Source organism: Tyto alba, unplaced genomic scaffold, assembly GCF_018691265.1.
Source record: "Tyto alba isolate M040663 unplaced genomic scaffold, T.alba_DEE_v4.0 Super-Scaffold_1, whole genome shotgun sequence".
NCBI lineage: Eukaryota > Metazoa > Chordata > Aves > Strigiformes > Tytonidae > Tyto > Tyto alba.
This window is the reverse complement of record NW_024881261.1, coordinates 21,166,884-21,187,189: the sequence shown is the minus strand read 5'-3', so window position 1 is coordinate 21,187,189 and position 20,306 is coordinate 21,166,884. Positions and strand designations below refer to the sequence as shown.

Here is a 20,306-nt window from a genome sequence, read left to right as displayed (position 1 = left end):
AATAAAAAAATAAAATGGATCATGGGTGTCAGTTGAGATTTACTTCTCTGTGTCATGGCTTCACTTATTGCTTCCTTGATGGAGAACTTAGGATAATGTTTGTGTGTAATTTAGTATTACAGTTGTTAGATGCTGGATTGGTGTGGTACCTATGGAATCACTCAAGAATTGATGGGGCTTGCATTCTGCTCACCATGCAGGTTCTGCACCCCATTGTAATCCTCATGTCCTACATACAAGGTATGCTTCTTCCTAGTGCCTCAGCCATGCTTGCCATCAGAAGTGGGCTAAGCAGATGTGAATCTTGTAGATGAAATAGCTGAGCCTGTACTCCAAGTTTTATCTAGGAACAAAGACAGTCAGCCTTCCTCAGTACCGTGCTTCCTGGGATTTCTGCTGGAGCTACATGACTCTATTATTACAGTGCAAGGCTGGGACACAGACTTTTCTGTATGAGAATATCAGCCAGTAACAGCATGGCTGTGCTGATGAACAGTCCTAGGGTAGACATGCTTTACATTTGTGCAGTACAGTTTAAACCAACGTACCTTACTTTTGCTTAAGCTTTGGATCTGCTTTCATCTGAGGATCTTAAAGGATCTTACTGGAATTCATTAATAAAGTTAATACAGAGGCACTGAGGGAGAGCACTGTTACTGCAGTTAGCTGTGTCTCATTACCTTTCAGGTAAGCCAAGCCAAAGTAGAAATGTTCCACCAAGTTTGCATATGCCACCACGGTGTTGAAAACATCTCTTGCCTTGGACTTAATGTCACATTTCACCTCAAGGCACTGCCCATTGAGTAGAATCACGTTGAGATCCCTCTGGGACAAATAGGATTTCCCTTTTTTAGTCTAAGAACATGTAACAAAGAATGAAGGATGAGTGCCAAGTACAAGCAATGAAAGTTCCACAGCATTTTATTACTGAGGCCCCCTGGTCTACTGTCTCTACATAACCTGATGGAATTGGTCACAACACTATGCTATTCCCTGCATCTCTTCTCAGAAATTAATATCCTAAACATTTCTAATTTTTAAAAAACCCAGGGAATCCCAACTAGGTGGTTGAGCATACTCAGACTCTGCAATTACAAGGATTACTCTAGATTTGAGGGCGATTCCAAATTTTCTTTGTCCTCATTTTTTCTGCTGTATGCTGTCAGCCTTTTACTTTATCTTAATGATAGGTAGAGGATGTGCTTGCAAACTAGAGGAGTCCAATACATCGGTACTAGGTGTCACGTTGCATATTTGCTGTATAATCTTCATTTCAAAGGTCTTGTGCCAAAGTGATCATTCTTAGCTGAGAAGGATAAATTAAGCTATTTTCATACCAAAAGGAATAACTTCATAGAACTGATCATTAAATTACATCCTTTTAAGTCTCAATACCTCTGCAGGAACCCAAACTTGATCTTGGAGGAAGACATGGCAAGAATACTGGTTTGGGACTCAGATGCAATTTACAAAGAGCCCCAATTAAAAGGTCACTAGATCCGTTCTAAATTCTTAATGTTCATACTTACCACAATTGATCCAGGCAGCTGTAAGGTCACTGGTGGTTCACTAGACAAAATAATAAATTCTGGACCTGAAAACTGTAAGGAGGCAATTTAGAAATTTAATAAATGTCTCCTTAATTTAATGAAGATCTCAAATACCAGTACCAATGAAACCCATTTCTGTTGTGTCTAATAAGGTGAAAATGCTGATTGAAGATTTCTGTCTGTTTGGGGTCTCTCCTGTATGGGCTCTCTGGAGTCTAGTTAGCGGTAAGCTCATACTGAAGCCTTTTCTTATGGAAAGGCACTTAACCGAGATCCATTTCCTTTGCAAGACACTTATTTCCATAACACCTACAAAAACTCAGTTTCTCCTAAGACTTTGTCCCATTTGATTCCAAAGTTACTATGAGGACAGTCACAGACATGTACATGTATACATACATACACAACACTGACTGTGATTACATAAGCCTGACTTCTGTAGGGAACCAGACTACAGTGCAGAGCTGCTTTCTTCCCTGTAATGAAGGTTGACTGATATTTCTTATTAGTAGACATAGTCTTTTGCTTTATTCTTTTGCCTTAACTTCAACAAACTTTAACAGCACAAGGTGCTTTTTTTCTTGCTGAACATCTACCTCAAGGAATTTTGCATATTTTTTTCAGATTCATCTATGCTTTTAGATCCTTGAAGAAAACAGAAATAACTAAATGTCCGCAAGTGGTAAGATGTGGATCCTTCTAACCATTCTCCATGACTTGGTGCCTTGACCCATTTAGATCTTTTCTTGAGAAAATGTATGTTTTGTTTCGTAATAGTATTGTCCTGCCAACAGACAATGCAGTTTTGTATCACATATAAAGAGGGACTAACACTTTGTTGTAACAGTTCCTGGACTCCTTCTAAGGAACCCAATTATTATCTCAGCAAAAATCATAGTAACAAAATTTAAAACTAAATTTATACATAAAAAAATTTTTCAAAGTATATAACTGAAACTCTTGATCAAAGTTCTGCCACTAGCCAGTCTTGAGCTTGTGAACTATGAACAGGTGAAAGGACTAACCAGCCTGAAACCTGTGCCTTCTACTTCCATGACAGAAAGCTCCATGGGCAGCAGCATTGTGGAATTTTCTGTGATTCGGTTATTTCTGGATTTTTGTGATCCAACTACCAAAGAAACATTATCTTTCCCATTTAACAGAGTCCTACAACAAATCAGCAACTAGAAATAGACCCTTAAGTGAACTATTGGTTTGGCACACTCACTGCTAGCTTTTGAACACCATTGACCCGCAAGTCTTTGGGTTCAATGTGTCTGTAAATACTTTTGCTCTTCTGAAGCTCCTGACAAAATGGTTGATGAAAGCAGTCCATGTGGTATTTGACACTTGAAGAAATCATACATGTAGGTCAGAGAGGGTTTGGTTATCAGCTTTTGCCTAGTCTTTATGGATGAGAGCTTTCACTGCCTTCAGTTCTGAGTTATCACAACTGGATCATGCCTAATTTGGAGTCTGTCAATTTAGAATACTCATCTAATTAGATGACTCAGTAAGTAATATGCACATCACTGGCGAATGGCAACTGGATGAGAGGTTTCTCTTTAGTGATATTTACATTTTGAAATCAGTTTGTATGTTTCTCATTAGTCACCTTTTCCTTCCTGTGGAACAAACATTTCTGTGATGCAGCAGCTGCTGTGTAGTCCTTTGTAGACACAGAAAAGGTGGAGCCTAAACTTAACAGGTTCTGTCTGCTGTTCTCCTGAGTTCCACCAGGGATTTCTTCTACAGCACTGACTGACCTTCAAAGGAAATAACATAGTGAGCAATACAGCATGCAATCAAAGCAACACAGACTTGAGGACAAAGAGCTTAAGGTACATTGACAGGCAGAATATTATGAAATCCAGAGCAATGTCAGTTATAAGATGTTAAATGTTTCTTTAGCGAAAAATAAAAATAATTTAACAGGTATAACATTACTGATGCCCTTTATAAATAAATCTAAAATCTGCTTTAAATCAATAACAGTGGGTTGTTTTTTGTTTTGTTTTGTTTGCTTTTTTTTCCATTTGGTGAACCAGATCTAGCTGTTGGTGAAGACAACAGGCAAAGAATTTAGTATCATGCCTTTCTGGAAATTCTACAGGATGAAGTCAATTCCTCATTTCTTATTTTCTGAAGCAAACAAGCTTCAGGAAGCCATAACATTTGTTGTTACATTATTCAGAATTTTCCAGGAATGGGAATTAAATTATTTCAATACTAATTCATTAGAATAAATTAGCGTCTTAGGGAACTGGGGGAATTTTCAATTTAATTAAGAGAAAGATGTGTGAAATCTCAGATCAGAAAGCTGTCTTTAAACTATACTTTTAACCCATAATGTAATGGTGTTTTCCACATGAGCAGACACATGTATGCTTAGAATAAACTGAGGATATAATATATACACTTATCAATGAGGAAAGAATGACTATGTGGTATAGAAGGAAAGGTATTGTTGAGCTGGATTTTTATCTGTTACTTTTTTAACAAATGCCAAACTCACCTAGAAGCTTTTTTTTTTTATTTTATCCTGTTCTTTTGCATGTTGCAGACTTGCTTCAGGGAGCTATTCGGGGAATTTTAAAAGGTTTTTAACAAAGTTACTGAAGTAGTTGCTGATCTCTTCTCCCTGGTACCCAGTGACAGGACATGGGGGAATGGTTCAGTGCTACATCAGGGGACATTCAGATTCGGTATTAGGTACCATTTCCTTACTGGGAGGGTGCCTGAACACTGGAACAAGCTTCCCAAAGAGGTGGTCAAAGACCCAAGCCTATCAGTGTTTAAGAGGCATTTAGACAATGCCCGTAATAACATGCTTTGACTTCTGGTCAGCCCTGAAGTGGTCAGGCAGTTAGACTAGATGATTGTTGCAGGTCTCTTCCAACTGAACTGTTCTGTGCTATTCTATTCTATCCTATCCTATCTTAGTTTACATTCCTCTGTCTATAAAGATAACCAGATATTTTTGTTTCTATCAACACAACTTCATAAAGATCAACATTTAACTAAGAAATATGCCTAAAAATTACTTGAAGTGACTTCTGTGGTTGTAAAAATACTGTTAGCTCAAAACCCAAGATGTTGTATTAAGAAGACTTCATTTTCCTGGGGAAAACACTTCCTGTTATTAGTCCTGAGAAATGAGAGATGCCAGACTTGACAGCTGTGTCCTCTATATATAGGTCATAACCCTGCATATACCTACAAGCTTAAATTTATGAGATGTAAATTGTATCGGTTGGACTACTTACAGAAGTGAGCATGATGATACTAGTAAGCTTTATAGATGGTAAATCCAACACTAAGTTTTGTGTTTGTTGTCGTCCTATATGGGAAATTGGTGGTTTCCAAGCTAATTATTTCAACTCCACTATTGTCCTGGTACTTACAATAGGATGGCGACATTGGTAGAAATTCAATTGCCGATGCTTACAACCAAAAGTGGGGTTTACAGTCATTGAAGTTCTATGGGAAAGAGTTTGCTGAAAATTTGGAGAAGATAGTTCATCTTTCAGCAGAGGAGGGGAACATTTTCTTGGCAGCATGATTTTAGATCAAGGATATCAAGATGATACCCAGGTTGGTAGTCAGAGATATGGCAATTGCTCCAAAGTACTCAGTAGATAAATCTTCTGTTACTAATATCATTGCCAGGTGTGTGATGCCTATATAGATGTCTGTGTACACACACACATATGTGTGTGCAGTTAGACAGATAGAATTCTTTCTTCACAAAAGCTGCTACAGTCCTGCAGCCTGCTTGTAGTTCTTTCTTATTGGAGGTTTAGAGGTGTACTGGGGTATCTCACGTTGCTTAGATTATCATGGGTGATTTATCAGGAAGGTCAAACTGTTTACTTGGCATACATTTAATTGGGAGTTGATCTAAATTAAGCATTTTCTGTGGGTCTGAATTACTCACGTGAAGGTTAAAAGAAGAAACTCATGTTTAACTGGGTCAAGTACTCAATTTAAATGGGATATCTGTAGGGATTGCATGATGCTTAACTATGGGATTCTGGTCTTTTTGGTACCTAGAGGCTAACAGTACTTACATCTCTTCTTCATTTGGAAACAGCCATGATTACAGCTCCACTATGCTAACAGCCAGTCTAGAAAACTCTTATTTGACAGCAGTGGTGTTTCCTTGGCTTTTGAAAAGGAGTTACTATCAGTTGCACAATTCTCTTCTTTCCTTGTCTATGCCTACAGGGCTGTTGTACAGGTCATGACTAAAATGAGGACAATCCTCATGACAAAGCAGAGGTCTTTACTGCTTGTATTCCTGGGTTACCTATAACTCTTCAGTAAATTGATGGCACAGGGCTGGCCACAGTTGACACAAATGAGACAAATCAAAGAACTGAGATGGAAATGCAAATAATACACTGAAAATAATGGATCGTATACATGGTCTGTCATAACCACTCCAGAACACATCAAGCATCTGCTAATGCAGCAGCAAGGCAAGAACAGATCCACAATCTGAATGTAGACAAATATGGACTGTTCAGAATGCCTTGCCAGTGCAAGCAATGACTGTTCATACCTTCTCAACAGGCTTTTCCCTTCCATACTCTCTGTGGAGCTGATTCCCAGTTGTTTCAGTCACAGCGAGCTATTGCTGCTTAGCTATCCAATTCTGACAGAGACATGCTAGGGTCACCTGTTCTGGAAGGCCAGGTACATCTGGCAGGACACAGTGGTAACAAGTAAAGGTGGAAAAGTTCAGTGTGCTTGTTTGGCATGGATTGTTCAGGGCCCAAGCGCCATTTCACTGAGCATTTGGACTGTTTCTCTTAGAGTGAAAATGAGTCTTGGTTCACTTAAATTCTACATAAACAGTATCAAAGCTGGTTCAGAGGGCGATCTGGGAATTTTCTGATAATGGCATTGACATAGTAGTTGTCTGCTTCACTTGGTAATAAAACAGTTTCCATCTTTTAGGAATATGAGTTTTGATTACCTGTTTATGAAGAGCTTGTAGCTACTTTGTGTCCTTGACCCACTAAGGCTGGGATCCCATGAACTGCGTGTCTGTGGAACTCTATCTGAAATGAATAAAAGAAATTTCACAGCTGAAGCAATTGTAGCAGCACTCACCATCAGATCTTGCAACAATTACAAGGAGGAAATTGAGACTGGCTACTTCCTCCCTTGTGTCTTTCCTTGGGCATGATAAATGGTTATTTGATAAGGCTAAGTGAATACTACACCAGCAGTATTCCCAGTTCTCTAGTTACTGTTACTTCCTCTTCATAACCCTTCATGTGAATGTAATTTGGAAAATAGCTGTGAAAGTACAATGGCTGTTATTTCCATATGTATGGGGGTAATTTGTGAAACAGCACTTGATCTTCAGAAATTCCCCCTACTATTCTTTGTTCTTCTATTTCCAGGCATAAAACTTGAGGGGGGGAAGCCATGAAACCTCTCTGGCTTAATCAGACTAGGACATAAAATCATTGAAATGAAAACTAGTTGTAAATATTTCAGTGATTATCTGATAAAATAAATATATTGTGCATGTTTTTACATCATAAAAATATGGTGGAATATAGGATGGTTTGTGAGTCATTAGCAAATAAGATTTGTATAATTCTTCACCTTCAGTCATCTCTGCTGCTACAGAAAGGATAGACATTGCTTTCTCCAAATACATAAAGTCTGAAATCGAGAGGTAGAACCAGAAGGGGTTATGCAAGTAGTAGTTCCATGAACATTTCTTCTTGCACCAGACATATTTTAAATCCTATAGGGAAGGTTGGGAAGGTTAAATTTTTTCTTCACTTGGATCATTTCATTGATCTTATTTGAAGAACTGCAAATCAAACTATTACATAGGCAGAATGATAGAGGTGCTAAGATGAGCTATGTGGAAGTAATCATTTAGGTCAGCTTTTTCTCCAGATAAAATATCCATGAACTACACCAGGACATTGCACTCTGAAATCCAACATGAAAACATGACATTGAATTCTAGTGTACCAACCACTAATTGCAATTTTAAAACCTAGAAAATCTCCAGTCACATTGCTAAAATAGGCATAAACATGTTTTTCAAGCTGCAGATTTTAGTGACAAAATGTGAGGTTTGAGAGAAGCCAAATACTTAGGACTAGTTACCAAAGGTAAGATTCAGTCCTGTGTTCTGAAACTACATGCTTTTTAATGAGAAAGCCTTGCAAAATTCTCTGCTTACACTTTAGGTTTCACATAGTTGTATAAATACAATTTGACAAGCACATAAAATTCTCTTTAGTTTTCCTGTCCCAGCTGTTATGTCAGTGGGACAAGTTGGCTGGTTTCAAATGGACAGACTGCCATGCTTTGATCACAAATCTAACACGTTCCTGATGTTTAAGTAACACGTGGCCCTCAAAGAAGTTGATTTTGAAGATGATTAATTTAATAGCTGTTAAATAAGCTTCTAACATGCAGTCTGGATAGAGATATTGGTCTCCCTTGATAATGGTGCTTTATTAGATGGTAATATTCCTTTTCAGAGAAAAATGCATTTTTCTAATACATTATCTTATGAAAGAATGTCTCCAGCAAACAAGCTGTCATATTCTGTGTTTTCTCCTGTATATTTAGAGTTCTGTGTTACAAAATCCTGAGTATGAACAGCTACCAATGTTTCAGTGGAGTCTGAGAAGTGCACAGATTCACTGGAATGAGCCTTTGTCAAGCCTATGACCAAAATTTTTTAAAAAAGGACTTACAAAACAGACTTCTGAATTTACTTTCACTATGTACCACTAGGTATGTGACTGAGACATATGCGTCACATAGGGAGTGGCTGCAGTCTTGGGTTTTTATTGCTGCTATCAATAGATTGCAATTCTATAGCTTCGGAAAAGCACATTTCAGGAGGAGAGTATCAACAGCAGTTGTATGAGTAACCTCACCTTCCTCTTCCTTGGGGCTAAGGACTTGGGGCTGAGAGGCTATTACATGTGGGTTTTTTTCCTCAGGATGTATTTGCTTTCTCTCTGTAAATTATCTCATGGGAGACTTATGTTAATGTAGTGGGCACCCAGGGTTTTTGACATCTTTCCTAGTGAAATTAGTCCCTGGAGATCATGTTCCATGACTTTTATTTTTGTTTAGTAAATTTTAAACCTTTCAAATTTGGGAGATGGTGGGTAATATGTTCCTACAAATTTCATGACAATCAGCAGCTGGATATCATAAACCCAAATTAATGCTCCCCAGTGAGAGAATGCAAGGACTACTCAGCAGTTTTCTGTTATTTATGGCACCAATGAATTAACCAATTGGTATGCATACCTTGTTGCATCGTAACTGATGTAGTGGACTCTAGAGTTATAGCTTTAGGGAAGACATTTATGCGATAAAAAAATGCACATGCTTACAGAGCACATTTGAATCCATGCCAGAGGAGGACCTTAGTACTTAATTTCTCATGGAGGTTCATAGAGGGAGGAAGTAAATTCTGAAGTACAGAGCAAACTTCCACCTCTGGATCTGGAAGCTCAGGACGTGTGCCCCAAGAAGAGTGGGAAAAAAGGTTGAAAGCAGATGGGAGGGTGGGTAACTGTGCAGTGGAGAATAGAAATGAACAGGAGTCTGAGATGTGGGGCTTGATTTTTTAGGAGACAATGACATTTGGCAGTGGCTTATAGGCAGTGTGAACGTCCTGTCTAGGTGTCCCTAGCTCAAATTCCAATTTAAACATGAAGATACACATGCACATCAGTACTCCCCTTCCTGCTGAATTCCTTTCTTTGCTTCATAGTATCCCCCCCTACACTGTGATTTAAGTGGCTTGGGAAGGACCCTGACTGATGTCTACCACAGTGTCTTCACTGAATGGGTCCTCTCCAGAACAGTTTCTTTCATGCTGTTCCAGCCATGAAAGTATTGACAGTGGAGCTAAAATTCCAACTCTCATATCTCCGGACAGAGTAAACAAGAAGAGCAGCATTGCAACCTGGCATTTATCTTAACAAAAACAACACACTGAGCAGAAAATACACAATGGCTTTAGGACAAAAATGAAAAGAAAACAAAGGGATGCTTGGTGGTTTCTTTCTTCAAGATTTCAGAATTAGTCCCATTGTTTTGAGTGGCCTTGAAGAAACATTAACCCCCACCATTCAAGTCTTAGGTATTATTCATAGATTCAACTGATTTCAGTGCTTCCATCTTGACATTGCCCATCATATGTGTTTGTGGGGTAGGTCCACTGTTTCTCAAATATTTCAATACCCTATGTGCCAGAAACATGCTGTCAGGCTTTGACTGTGATCTGATGAACAGCTTCACCTGGCAAAGGGGACATAAAGCAAGAAAGAGGTGACGGTGCTTCATGGTAACTAGGCAATGTATAGCTTCATAGTAGGACACAAGTAAAAAGGAATCCACTGTAAAAGGATCTTTCTTCTCTGCAGCTTAGCACAAATATACCTCCCCAGTCACGTGACTGCAAGTGCATGGGAGTACCTATCACCTGACCATACATGGGTAGTCTCACATTTCAGGGGACAAGAGAGATGAGTACATAATTCATAAACATAATCTTTCAGGAAAATCTTACCTCTCCTGTGTCCTTGGTTAGACAGTATCAAAGATGTACTTTCAGAAATACTATTAGAGTCACTGTAGTCCACAGATAATTGCCTGTAATCTTCTGTTGATCGACTATAATTCATTAATCTGGACCCTTTTTCTTGAAACAGAAAGGAAATATGATGAATCACATAGTTTAATTATAAATCATTGTATCTGCATGATAAGATAAATAACATTTGACCTGACCAATTTTTATATAGTCCATGCCTGTCTGCCTTCTAACCCTGACTTCAATTCCTTAAGAACAGAAGGAAGCTTGGTAACTTCATTCTATTACTATCATAACCTTATTCTGACCCAATATAGTTCTCGTAGTTCTCCTCAACCATTCAAAATAAAAAATAATCTAATATATTAATTCTATTCTACATGTTTAACTGAAAGGTTGCAAAGTGCAGATAACTTGCAGAGTTCTCCTTCCTTATATTCTGAGGCCCAAAACCTTCAGCTATAAAGTATTCTTTCTGTATGCAGGATTGACAGTGCCCAGACACAATCCACTGCCAGAATCAGCTGCAGAAATTCCATTAAGGGGTCATCCTGAGTCATTAGGAAGTATGTATGTCTGTTGTACCCTAACTTTACTTTGGTTGCATTGTCTCTTGTCCTTTTCCAGAATCACTGAAAGTGATAATTTTTAATTTAAAAAAAATAAAAAAATAAAAAAATAAAAATGGAGTGCTGCCTTGAAAAGTGTGGCTTACACATTTTCAAGGTAATAAACATCCTGATTCATTGAAGTCCTTCAGCAATTGTAAGCCACGTGACCTGCATCCCTAGAAAACACAGAGATCACCCCAGATACATAATCACTAGAACCAGTAGGAAGGAAATGGCAGGAATCTGTGGCTAATAGGGGCTTGAAGATGGGACCATCGCATTTTGGCAGCAGCAGGGTTTTCACCATCTTATGCAAGTGCGAATCTATAAACTCAGTTTCTGAATGAGTGAGTGAGCCAATATGATTTGGGGGTGGTTTATCTGTATGTTTTCAAAAAAATCTCCTTTTCTTATGACCAATAATACCTAATGGAAATGTTCCATAGGTATTTAAGCATATGTTTAATTCTAGTTGAAGTTAACGGAACATTTTTGTGATTTGCTGAATAGGAATTGGACTGTTCATATGCCTAATGTTGAGCATATCCAAAAAAAGCCTGCATAGCTTGGGCCAGCCTTCCTCTTGCCCCAAAATCAGAGATTCCTCTTGAAGTGAACAGTGCAATATAGATACTAGAAAAAAGAACTATCTGAACCTGAAGTCCACATTTATTTGCAGTTAAAGAATTACTCTGAGGGCTAATAAACTCTTGATCTTAGTCAAATGAAATGTGAAATTAGTATATGCTGGTTTATTTCTATAGTGAGCTGAATCTGGCCTTGTGTCTTGAAATCACTCCAGCAATACATGTGTGAATTTATAAAACATCTTTTGAGTAGAAAAATTGAACTGAAAACAAAATGAAACCAAAAATCTTTGCTTGAGTAATCAAATAGGAAAAACAAATATATATTCTTCAATGACAACAGGATAACTTCACAGAATCCCACTTTTTACCTTCAAAAATACATTGGAGTACACAAAGTACAAAAGCAGTTTCGAAAGTGTTGTGGTTTGGTTTTTTTTTTAATATGCACAGGTTTTATGCAAAGTGCTTTAAGAGTTGAATCTGTGCAAGCTGATTCGTTATCATTGCTTCACAGCCCTCAGACTACTGTCCTTTGAGGAAAGAAGGAACAGAAACCTTGCTGACTTGCCTCATTCTTTCCATTATGAAGTCATTTATATGTAAAGCAATAAATATCCTGTCAAACACTATATGTAACCACTACAGCATGAAATTAAACAATTCACCTAGCATGAGTAAGACTCAGAAAAAGCTGGCTGTATCCTTATTAGACAGTTCAAATAATAAGTCTTTACCTTGGTGAAAATTCATCTGGGAAGACAGTGGTGAGGTGTCTAATACTTTCTCATGCAGCCTTTTCCTTATCGCGTGACTTCTGTAAAGCTGAGAGGCTGTGCTGTCTTTGGTGACTACCCGCTCTACCTAGAAAAGAGAGTACTGCAAGTCAATGTCGTATGATATGTGGACTTCAGACTCTCATACTGAAGTGATCCTTGCCCTCTGCTTGTCAGAGGCTGCTGATTTGCTTGGTATAAGCAACTTCATCTTCTCAGATAAACACAAAACAGGACTGAGTTTTGATGTCTTCATGTTCTCATACTAGCTGTGTTTAAGATGGGACACTGTTACAGTGGGAAATAGAGTAACAGAGAGTGAAAGGGAAAAGGTCATCTAAGAACGTTAATGAATACTGGTTGAAAACAGGAAAGAATGTTTGCAGTGTGTTTTCTTCCAGTTTAATTCATCTTGTCAAAAAAATGTTTGTTGATATTTTGAATCTTGAAAAAGACTCATGTGCTCACTTATTAAAGACTTTACATGGTCAGGCTTGATTGCATGGTAAATGTTCACTTCCACTCAAGGATGATGAATGAAATTCTCAATATGATGTAAATATGATTTATTTGAATTTCACAAAGAAGGTCTGAAACCAGAATAGCAATGAAGAAATCTTTTTTCTTGTGTAAAGTCCATTCCTTTGGTCAATATGAAGTCTCTGTAAAGATCATGATTTCTTCAGTATTAATGAAAGACATGAAGATACTGTAAGTGCAAAAGCTGGATTTGTATAATTTCCTGGGAGTGTAAAAGTGATGTGAGACATGGATTCATTGCCTCATTTGCTTGTACACGACCACTCAATTTCCTGCTTAGAAGTCTAGAACCAAATCTCACTGCCTTAATTCATACAAGCATTAATTTCATGCAATTCCTCACCTATGTCCCATGTTGCTGCTCACCTCTCTCACCAAAGAAAAGGAGATTATTAGAGTCTGAGAGTAGTACCTACCTCACTGACATTTCCCACAGCAAACTGGACCATTTTCTTTATGTAGACTTTTGCTGGTAAGGAAGCAGACTCCTTCTGGTGTGCCTCACATGCATCCAGAATTGATTCAGGAGAAAGTCTTTTATGTGGCAGATCTTCACACAGTGTCAGCAAGAGAGTGTGTAGTTGGTCACTCAGCTGGAGGGACTGAGTCAAAATGGAGGTACTGTTAAATGGCATCCCCCAGTGGTCTGAAATCCTGTGTAAACTGAGACCAGGAGTTTCTGTAAGCCTTTCACCCTTTGTGAGAAATGGGCACTGAGTTCCTTTAAACACTGGGAAAATTCCATACAGGCAGCATAGCAGCACTAAATGGAGCCTGTAATGGGATCCAGTATAGCTTTGGAAGGAACCGGCATCTACAAAGAGGGTCATCAGCCCATATAGGGGCTTCTTGCTGACAGACAACAGCTCACAGCTTTGCTAATTAGACTGTGAATCTTAAAGATTCATGCAAGTAAGACACGTGGCAGCATTAGCTTCAAAAGGGTGAGGAGTTATACCAGTCAAAACTGTTTCCACAGAGATCAGATACTTAAATTTTAGTCATGTAGCTTATAGAGCCTTTTCTCTTAGACCATGTATACCCATGAAAGGGAGGTTAAATCTACTAAAAGTTTGTGCTCACCAAATCAAAAAAGTGCAATCAAAAGGCATGGATATAGAAATGAAACAAAATGTGTGCTACGAATTTTTCAGAGTATTCTGGGTAAGCAGTGCAAAATTTCAACTAGCAGAGATGCTAGTAGAATTTGCTCAGAACTAAGGAGAGTAATTTAGTTTTATTCCAACATCCCATTCTTTGAATAAAGCATGTAAATTTGCACAGTACCACAGTCATGCTGACATGATGTTTTTCTGCTAGCCCTTCCTATCTTAGAATCATAGAATCATTTAGGTTGGAAAAGACCTTTAAGATCATTGAGTCAAACTGTAAACCTGACACTGCCAAGTTCACTAAACCATGTCCCTAAATTCCACATCTACACATCTTTTAAATACCTCCAAGGATAGTGACTCAACCACTTCCCTGGGCAGCCTGTTCCTTAATAGTGTCTTGGAATAAGTAATCTTCACTCTTAAAAGCAATGTACAATTCATCTTAATCGGAACAATTCAGGTTTTTGAAGAAAAAGGAGAAAAAAAAAAAAAAAAAAAAAAAAAAGGAGAGAAAAGATGAGGCCTAACTAAATTCCTGATTTGGATGGACTGGTAATTTTGGTAAAGTCTGGACCTTGACACAAGTTTCCAATTCTTTCTAGTGGTCCAAAATATAAAGCCCCTCTTACTAAAATCTCAGATTATGCCTGTCAATCTTTGAACCTACCAATATAAGACAGAAAAAAAATAAAACAAAAATGTTAGTGTTACTGGCCTGGTTTGGAGGAACCTGGTAGTCTGCTGACCAGTAGAGGGTCATTCCTAAGGAATACACTAGCATCTGTCAAAACAGAAAAATAAACCCTTTATATAGGCAACATTAAATACAGAAAAGCCTCATACTAGAGAGACCATCTTTTTGTGTCTTTGGTCACAAAATGGCAAAATCAAAACAGATAATTTCTTTAAAAATTAGACTAGATGAAACATATATAAAAGTACAATCGTGACTTTTGCTTTATGGATCAGATAGCATGCAATGAGGATTGTTCAACCTGAGGGGCTGAGCCAGACTGCCCTATATCCAATGATGCCATGAGTAGGAAAAGGAATTTAAACTCCTTTCTTAGTTTTAAATCTCTCCCATTGGTAATTAAAGTTCTCCCCTACCTGTGGGACTGACTAGCAGTTGTGTCCAGGAAGAGGATTACTGGAGTGAGGACCATCTATTCCAAAGCTTCATGTTTCTGCTAATCATCTAAGTGGTCAGTTATGTGGGACTCTGGAACTACTGTGTTCTGCCTGAGGGAAGTATGCACTGATGTGGTCCTAGTGGTATGCAAAACTTTTAGGTACCTGAGTGTTGTACCTTTCTGTGTTGCCAGAGAGACTCATTTGGCAGGGAGAAGTAAGTTGTTAACAAAGCTGAACATATTTGTGACTTCCTGGGAGTGCTTCCACTCTCTTATTGTCTAGATACTGCTGTCCTGCTGCTTCTTGGATTACAATTACTGTATCTGGTCAAACATCATGTTCATAGAAATATTCTTCCTTTCTGTGGACCTATACAAATAATACATTTCTGCAGACCTCGAGAACTGATGTTCAAAAATCCATGCTAATCTAATGGTGAGCTGTAAGATACACATAAATCTTTCTAACTGTAGTCTATTTTTTTTAATGTTATTAGAAATGGAGTTTGACAGTAGCTACCTGGTATGCTGCATTAAAAGCCACAAGTTTGTCTTCATGAGGTACTGTCAAGATTTATTTTGTAATATACCTCACCTTTGTTAGTCCGATGCGCTGGTTTTTACTTTGTCTGTGGAGCAATTCTGGTGCAGTGAAAGGGATAGCTTCTGTCTGAGATGCATTGTTTTGGAAGGACAAATTTCCTTCAGGAGACAGTAGGACTGACCTTGGACAAATCACACAGATGGCAGCATCTGAAAAGTGTTGAAGAAGATAATGGAGTTCTTAGTATTGAATTCACTGTGCTCAGAAAATCATATTGCTGGTGTCTCACCTGCATAGCCAAACCCATCACTTTAGTTTCCTGGAGATGTACCCAGAAGTCAGTGGAATCATGTTCATTTATGCCTGACTGATTTTGTCAGCTGGAATTCAGTGATGGTTAAAGACTTGATTTCTCTCTCACAGCATTTCACACATATAAGCAATATATTGATTTCAATGGATTTCTGAAGCCTAAGGAAAGGCAGAATTACATCCCATGTGCAGATTCTGGAGATCTTGACATTTTTAGTGGATCTTTTTATGCAAAGCACAAGAGATTATCAGAAGATTAGAACACTTCTTCAAGTAAAGCATGAATACTTTGAAGTTGGCATTTGCAAAAGACCTTTTAAGTTAGCTTCCATTAAGTTGCATGAACATGGTACAAATTTCTTATCTGTGAAGATACTGTTTTGTTCTGTGTGCTGCTTATAGTCATTCAAGCTCTGCATTTTAGTAACCTCTCTTTCAGTGTATTGTGTCTAGAAAAGACAAGTTACTTTGCCAGAAAGTCAGTCAGGAGTCAATATCACTTTATTTCCATTGTACAGATGAAGAAAATGATGCAGAGCCAGGCTTTGATGACTACACTGTGTCAGTCAACAGAAGCTGAGGTAGCAGTAGAAACAATCTTCCCAAGTCCCAGTTTTATAATCTGCTAAGGTTTTCATTTCCAACTAACTTGAACTTTGGGATTTTTTTTACCAAAATGAAAATATTAGAACTATGCAAACTAAAACTTTGACTAGATTCTACCAGTAATGTGAACAGTCGTATTTTATCATTATTCACATTCAATCTTTCTGTCTGCGTGTCAGTTTTGCTAAAAGAGAGGGGATATTTCAAACAAAAGTGTTTTCAAATGATAAATGTAGACTCCTAAACCTGACAAGATCCTAAGGATACTAATAGTCCTTAATGGCCCTGACCAGCCTCACTTGGGACTTGCCCTCATCCTCTGCCCGTAGTCTCAGGCTCCAGTTAAACTCATCCCATCACCTTGAGATCCTGCCTGAGGTATGGTGTAGGAATACCTGTCTCCAGCTCAGTCACAGCCATGCCTTGCCAGACTTTGGACCTTATTAATCCTCACCCACAGACTGACCTCCCAGCCTGTCCTCAGACTTGCCTTATCACTGTGGACTTGCCTGGTAATTGCTGGGCTCTCTGACCCTGGTTGCCCCCACCAGACCTGATCCTGACTCAGCTTCCCAGCTTGACCTTGAACCTGCCTTGCCACCACAGACTTGTGTGGTGGTCTGGATTCCTAGTTGTCAACCCCAGACCTGCCCTTCTTGCCTTATTTGGGTACTGTGGGATAGGGCCCTGGCTGGCACAGCCTCTGCCCGGCCACCCTTGTAACTGTGCCTGGGTCTGGGCTCCCTGTCCCTTAGGGAACAGCTTGCTCTTCTGTTCCCTGAAAAAATCTATATGAAGATTTCTGAGTAATGGAGTGGATTCTTCTTTTAAAGAGCTGAGCACTCTTAAAAAATATCACTGCAGAGATCAACTGAGCTCGGTCCGAGTGGCCTGAAGCACGAGTGGAAGCATGAGGATGTACAATCTTCTGCAAACACTCCACACTTGCATACGTATGTTGAGTGAATTTGCCCAAAGATATCCAAGTGATTTAATTAAAATATTCATTTAAAAAACACGCTAAAAAGCATCTAAGATCAATCTGTTTACTTCAGAAAGAGGAAAAGCTGCATTAACTATGGCAATATTTAGCTATAGGTTTCCTGGAAATATAGGTAATTCAAAACAAAAAATGTTGTCTGTTAAACCACTCTTTTCAGTCCATGAGAACAGAGACCATTCAGATGTCCATAGGAGAAGAGCTCAGAAACATGCCCTAAATGCTTTGGTATGTTAGCATTTAAAAATGATATATTAAAAAATTACTACTTAGTTCTTATGCATGTTGACCTTTACATCAGGAAAATGGATGGTAAAAATGGGTAAAATGTTAAACTGGGAACTCATATATACCTAGGAGGTTTGTATAGCCAGAGGCCCCAGAGATGGAAGACCTATGGACCACTGGTATTTGCAACAGCTGTGACATTTACTTCTTTAGAAAATTAAAGGTCTTAAATTCATCGGCTAGCCTTCTCTTTTGCTCCTTCCCTATTTTCTGTATTATTGTATGCAAATACAACTAGCACATGCTGGGAAATTTATCTGTTTTAGAATCAGATAGCCAGCTTGTACTTTATCCTCAATGAAGATTACCTGGCATTCTGTAATGTTGGCCAGCCAATGAATGAGCATTGCCAGCCTAACCAGTCAGTGCCCAAACCCATTGGAAATATTGCTAAAGCAAATGGTACAGACCTTCACCAGCTCTAGCACAATTTATTACATCAAGCACAATGCAGCACAAACATGGCAGTACTATCCCTGAGAAGAGACTGATTCCAGAAGCGATATAGATGTAATTAAGAGATGTGGAGCCAGAGATATACCTTTCTCAATTGGGATGACACTAAGCGGCAGTTCACCTTCTCTGTCCTCCAAGAAACTGGAGCACTGGGAATTCAGCTGCAGAATGAGGAGTCCAACTTGGCATCACTTCTGGACTTGAGCTCTCTAAAGACATGTTTGAGCTGCCTTGTGCTTGACTTATAGACTAGCTTGAGTCTACATCCCTACTTCCTCTTTAATTCTTCATCTTCTAATCATATTACCCTAAATTTATCTGGTACATCACAGGGAATATAGGCTGATTATCTCAATTCAATAGACATCTAAAAAATCTCTTTTTTTTTTTTTTTTTTTAACATAAGAGATCAGGAGAGCTTAATGTCTGGCACTGAGTCAATAAGATGTGATGGACGTGAGCTGAATCTATCCAGGTGGGTATCTCTGTGCTACACTCCTTTGCACACTCCTGTTGCCTGTCTTGTCTGGGCCATTCTATCCTCATTATACTAGATAATAGAGAACTGATGGTATAGTCAACCTGCTGTAGTGTTTCAGTCCAATAAAAACTAGCTGATAATAAAATTTCACCCCTCCAGCTATAGCAGAAGTTACACATCACTTGTTTTCAGTATTTTTTTTTCGATTCTACATGCTCATGAGGTAAGAACACATCCAGTCTTCCCTCAACAGGAATATGCATTGTCATAAACAGTTCTCAAAATGTGACAGATTGCTCAGCTGTGCTCTCTTGTACAGCTGGCCTGCTTGGCAAGCATTCATCATGATTTGCCTAGCCATTATGACAAGTCACATTATTATCATCAAGGATAAAAGTCTCTTACTAGCTGAATGAGGAGCCATGTGGATTTGCCTGTCCTCCTTTATCAGTACATGAAGCACGTGATCCTAGCTGGCCCTGCACTTTCTGTGTGTGCTATGTTATTCAGTCTTTAGGAAGTACTCTTCTGTCCAATTCTACCATGTATAGTTGTACTTAGTGATTGTAAGTACATGATGTGTAATTTGGAAAAAAAAAAAAAAAAAACCACCTGTGTGAAGATCTCATATGTAGGCAGAGCGGTCTGCATGTAATCCCAGCAACACTGAAAGATTTCTCATTTTTATTAGTAATACACTATTATTGCCATTAGAGCTTTTTCTCTCTCAAAAAACCCAAACCAAACCAAAACCCCAAAACTAAAGAGCTAAAATAACTCAAGAATTGATTTCCAACAGTAAGAACCGTAAGATACTTTTCACTTCACCTTTGTGAAGGTCCTCCAGAAGCTGCACTGTGGCCAGGTACAAGAGTGCCCATATTTCTTCTTCCTCTAAAGGGCTTCCTTTTGCCCACAGGAGCTCAGTCAGTGTCACACAGGAACTGCTCATGCTTGCTGCAATAGAAACCAGATTTTGGACACACTAAGGAATAGCTCAAAGCAAACCATACTGATTAGAACTGTACCCTTCTCTCACAATAAGAAATAGTTTGTGAACCACCCTGCTGCTTTGTTCAGAAAAAGTAGGTATCTTTCATCCCTATTTTAATCTGAGTAAAAGTAAATAAAGGGGACTGAGCTAAGTGACTTCCTGTAATCTTTTTTAGCTCTCTTACTCATAATTTGAAGCCAATCACAAGATTCTGTGGGGCAAATATTTTTTTACTCAAGTGATCCTTCATGCATATGTGGTGTTCAGACTTCATGAGTGGTTATCAGAATAGTAGGGCATTGGCTTTGCTGCTTAATTGGATGCTCTTATCTGTAAAAACGTGACAGAGTTAGTCTAAAAGAAAAAGAATGGGAAAACAATAGAGGTGCACTGTAATATGAAAGGTTTATAAACACAGTCCAGCAGAGCAACTGAGTTTCATTCATTGCTCAGAGACTGATCAGTCAAAGCTTGTAGACTCTTACTGAGTTCCTTTACGAGAGATTTTCTTGGTTGGATATCTGAGACTCAGAACTTGTAGTTCATCCATACCAATGTATATATAAACTTTCTTTGTTTCACTAAACCAAATTAGAAGATGACTCCCTATGTGAGCTGATGAATAGCCATTTAGTGGCTCACAGCACACTATCCTATCTGACAGGTACATAGGACCTGGGGTACTGCAGAGGAATGTTGGTCCACTCACTC

The 20,306-nt window shown here is 38.6% G+C and overlaps 1 protein-coding gene across 5 annotated transcripts in view; it reads right to left on the bottom strand.

Moving 5' to 3' along the window:
- The window catches only part of FRMPD2 (FERM and PDZ domain containing 2), a 78,872-nt gene that overhangs the window by 50,268 nt on the left and 8,298 nt on the right, over positions 1-20,306 (bottom strand). For all 5 annotated transcript variants that reach the window (XM_033001790.2, XM_033001787.2, XM_033001786.2 and 2 more), the window contains 10 exons: positions 19,430-19,558; positions 15,510-15,667; positions 14,497-14,562; positions 13,083-13,268; positions 12,088-12,214; positions 10,129-10,260; positions 6,532-6,616; positions 3,166-3,316; positions 1,530-1,601; positions 681-855 (listed from right to left, as the gene is read on the bottom strand). In XM_033001790.2, the coding sequence (XP_032857681.1) occupies positions 681-855; positions 1,530-1,601; positions 3,166-3,316; positions 6,532-6,616; positions 10,129-10,260; positions 12,088-12,214; positions 13,083-13,268; positions 14,497-14,562; positions 15,510-15,667; positions 19,430-19,553 (1,276 nt within the window). In that variant the 5' untranslated portion in view covers positions 19,554-19,558. The remainder of the gene's footprint in view (positions 1-680; positions 856-1,529; positions 1,602-3,165; positions 3,317-6,531; positions 6,617-10,128; positions 10,261-12,087; positions 12,215-13,082; positions 13,269-14,496; positions 14,563-15,509; positions 15,668-19,429; positions 19,559-20,306) is intronic.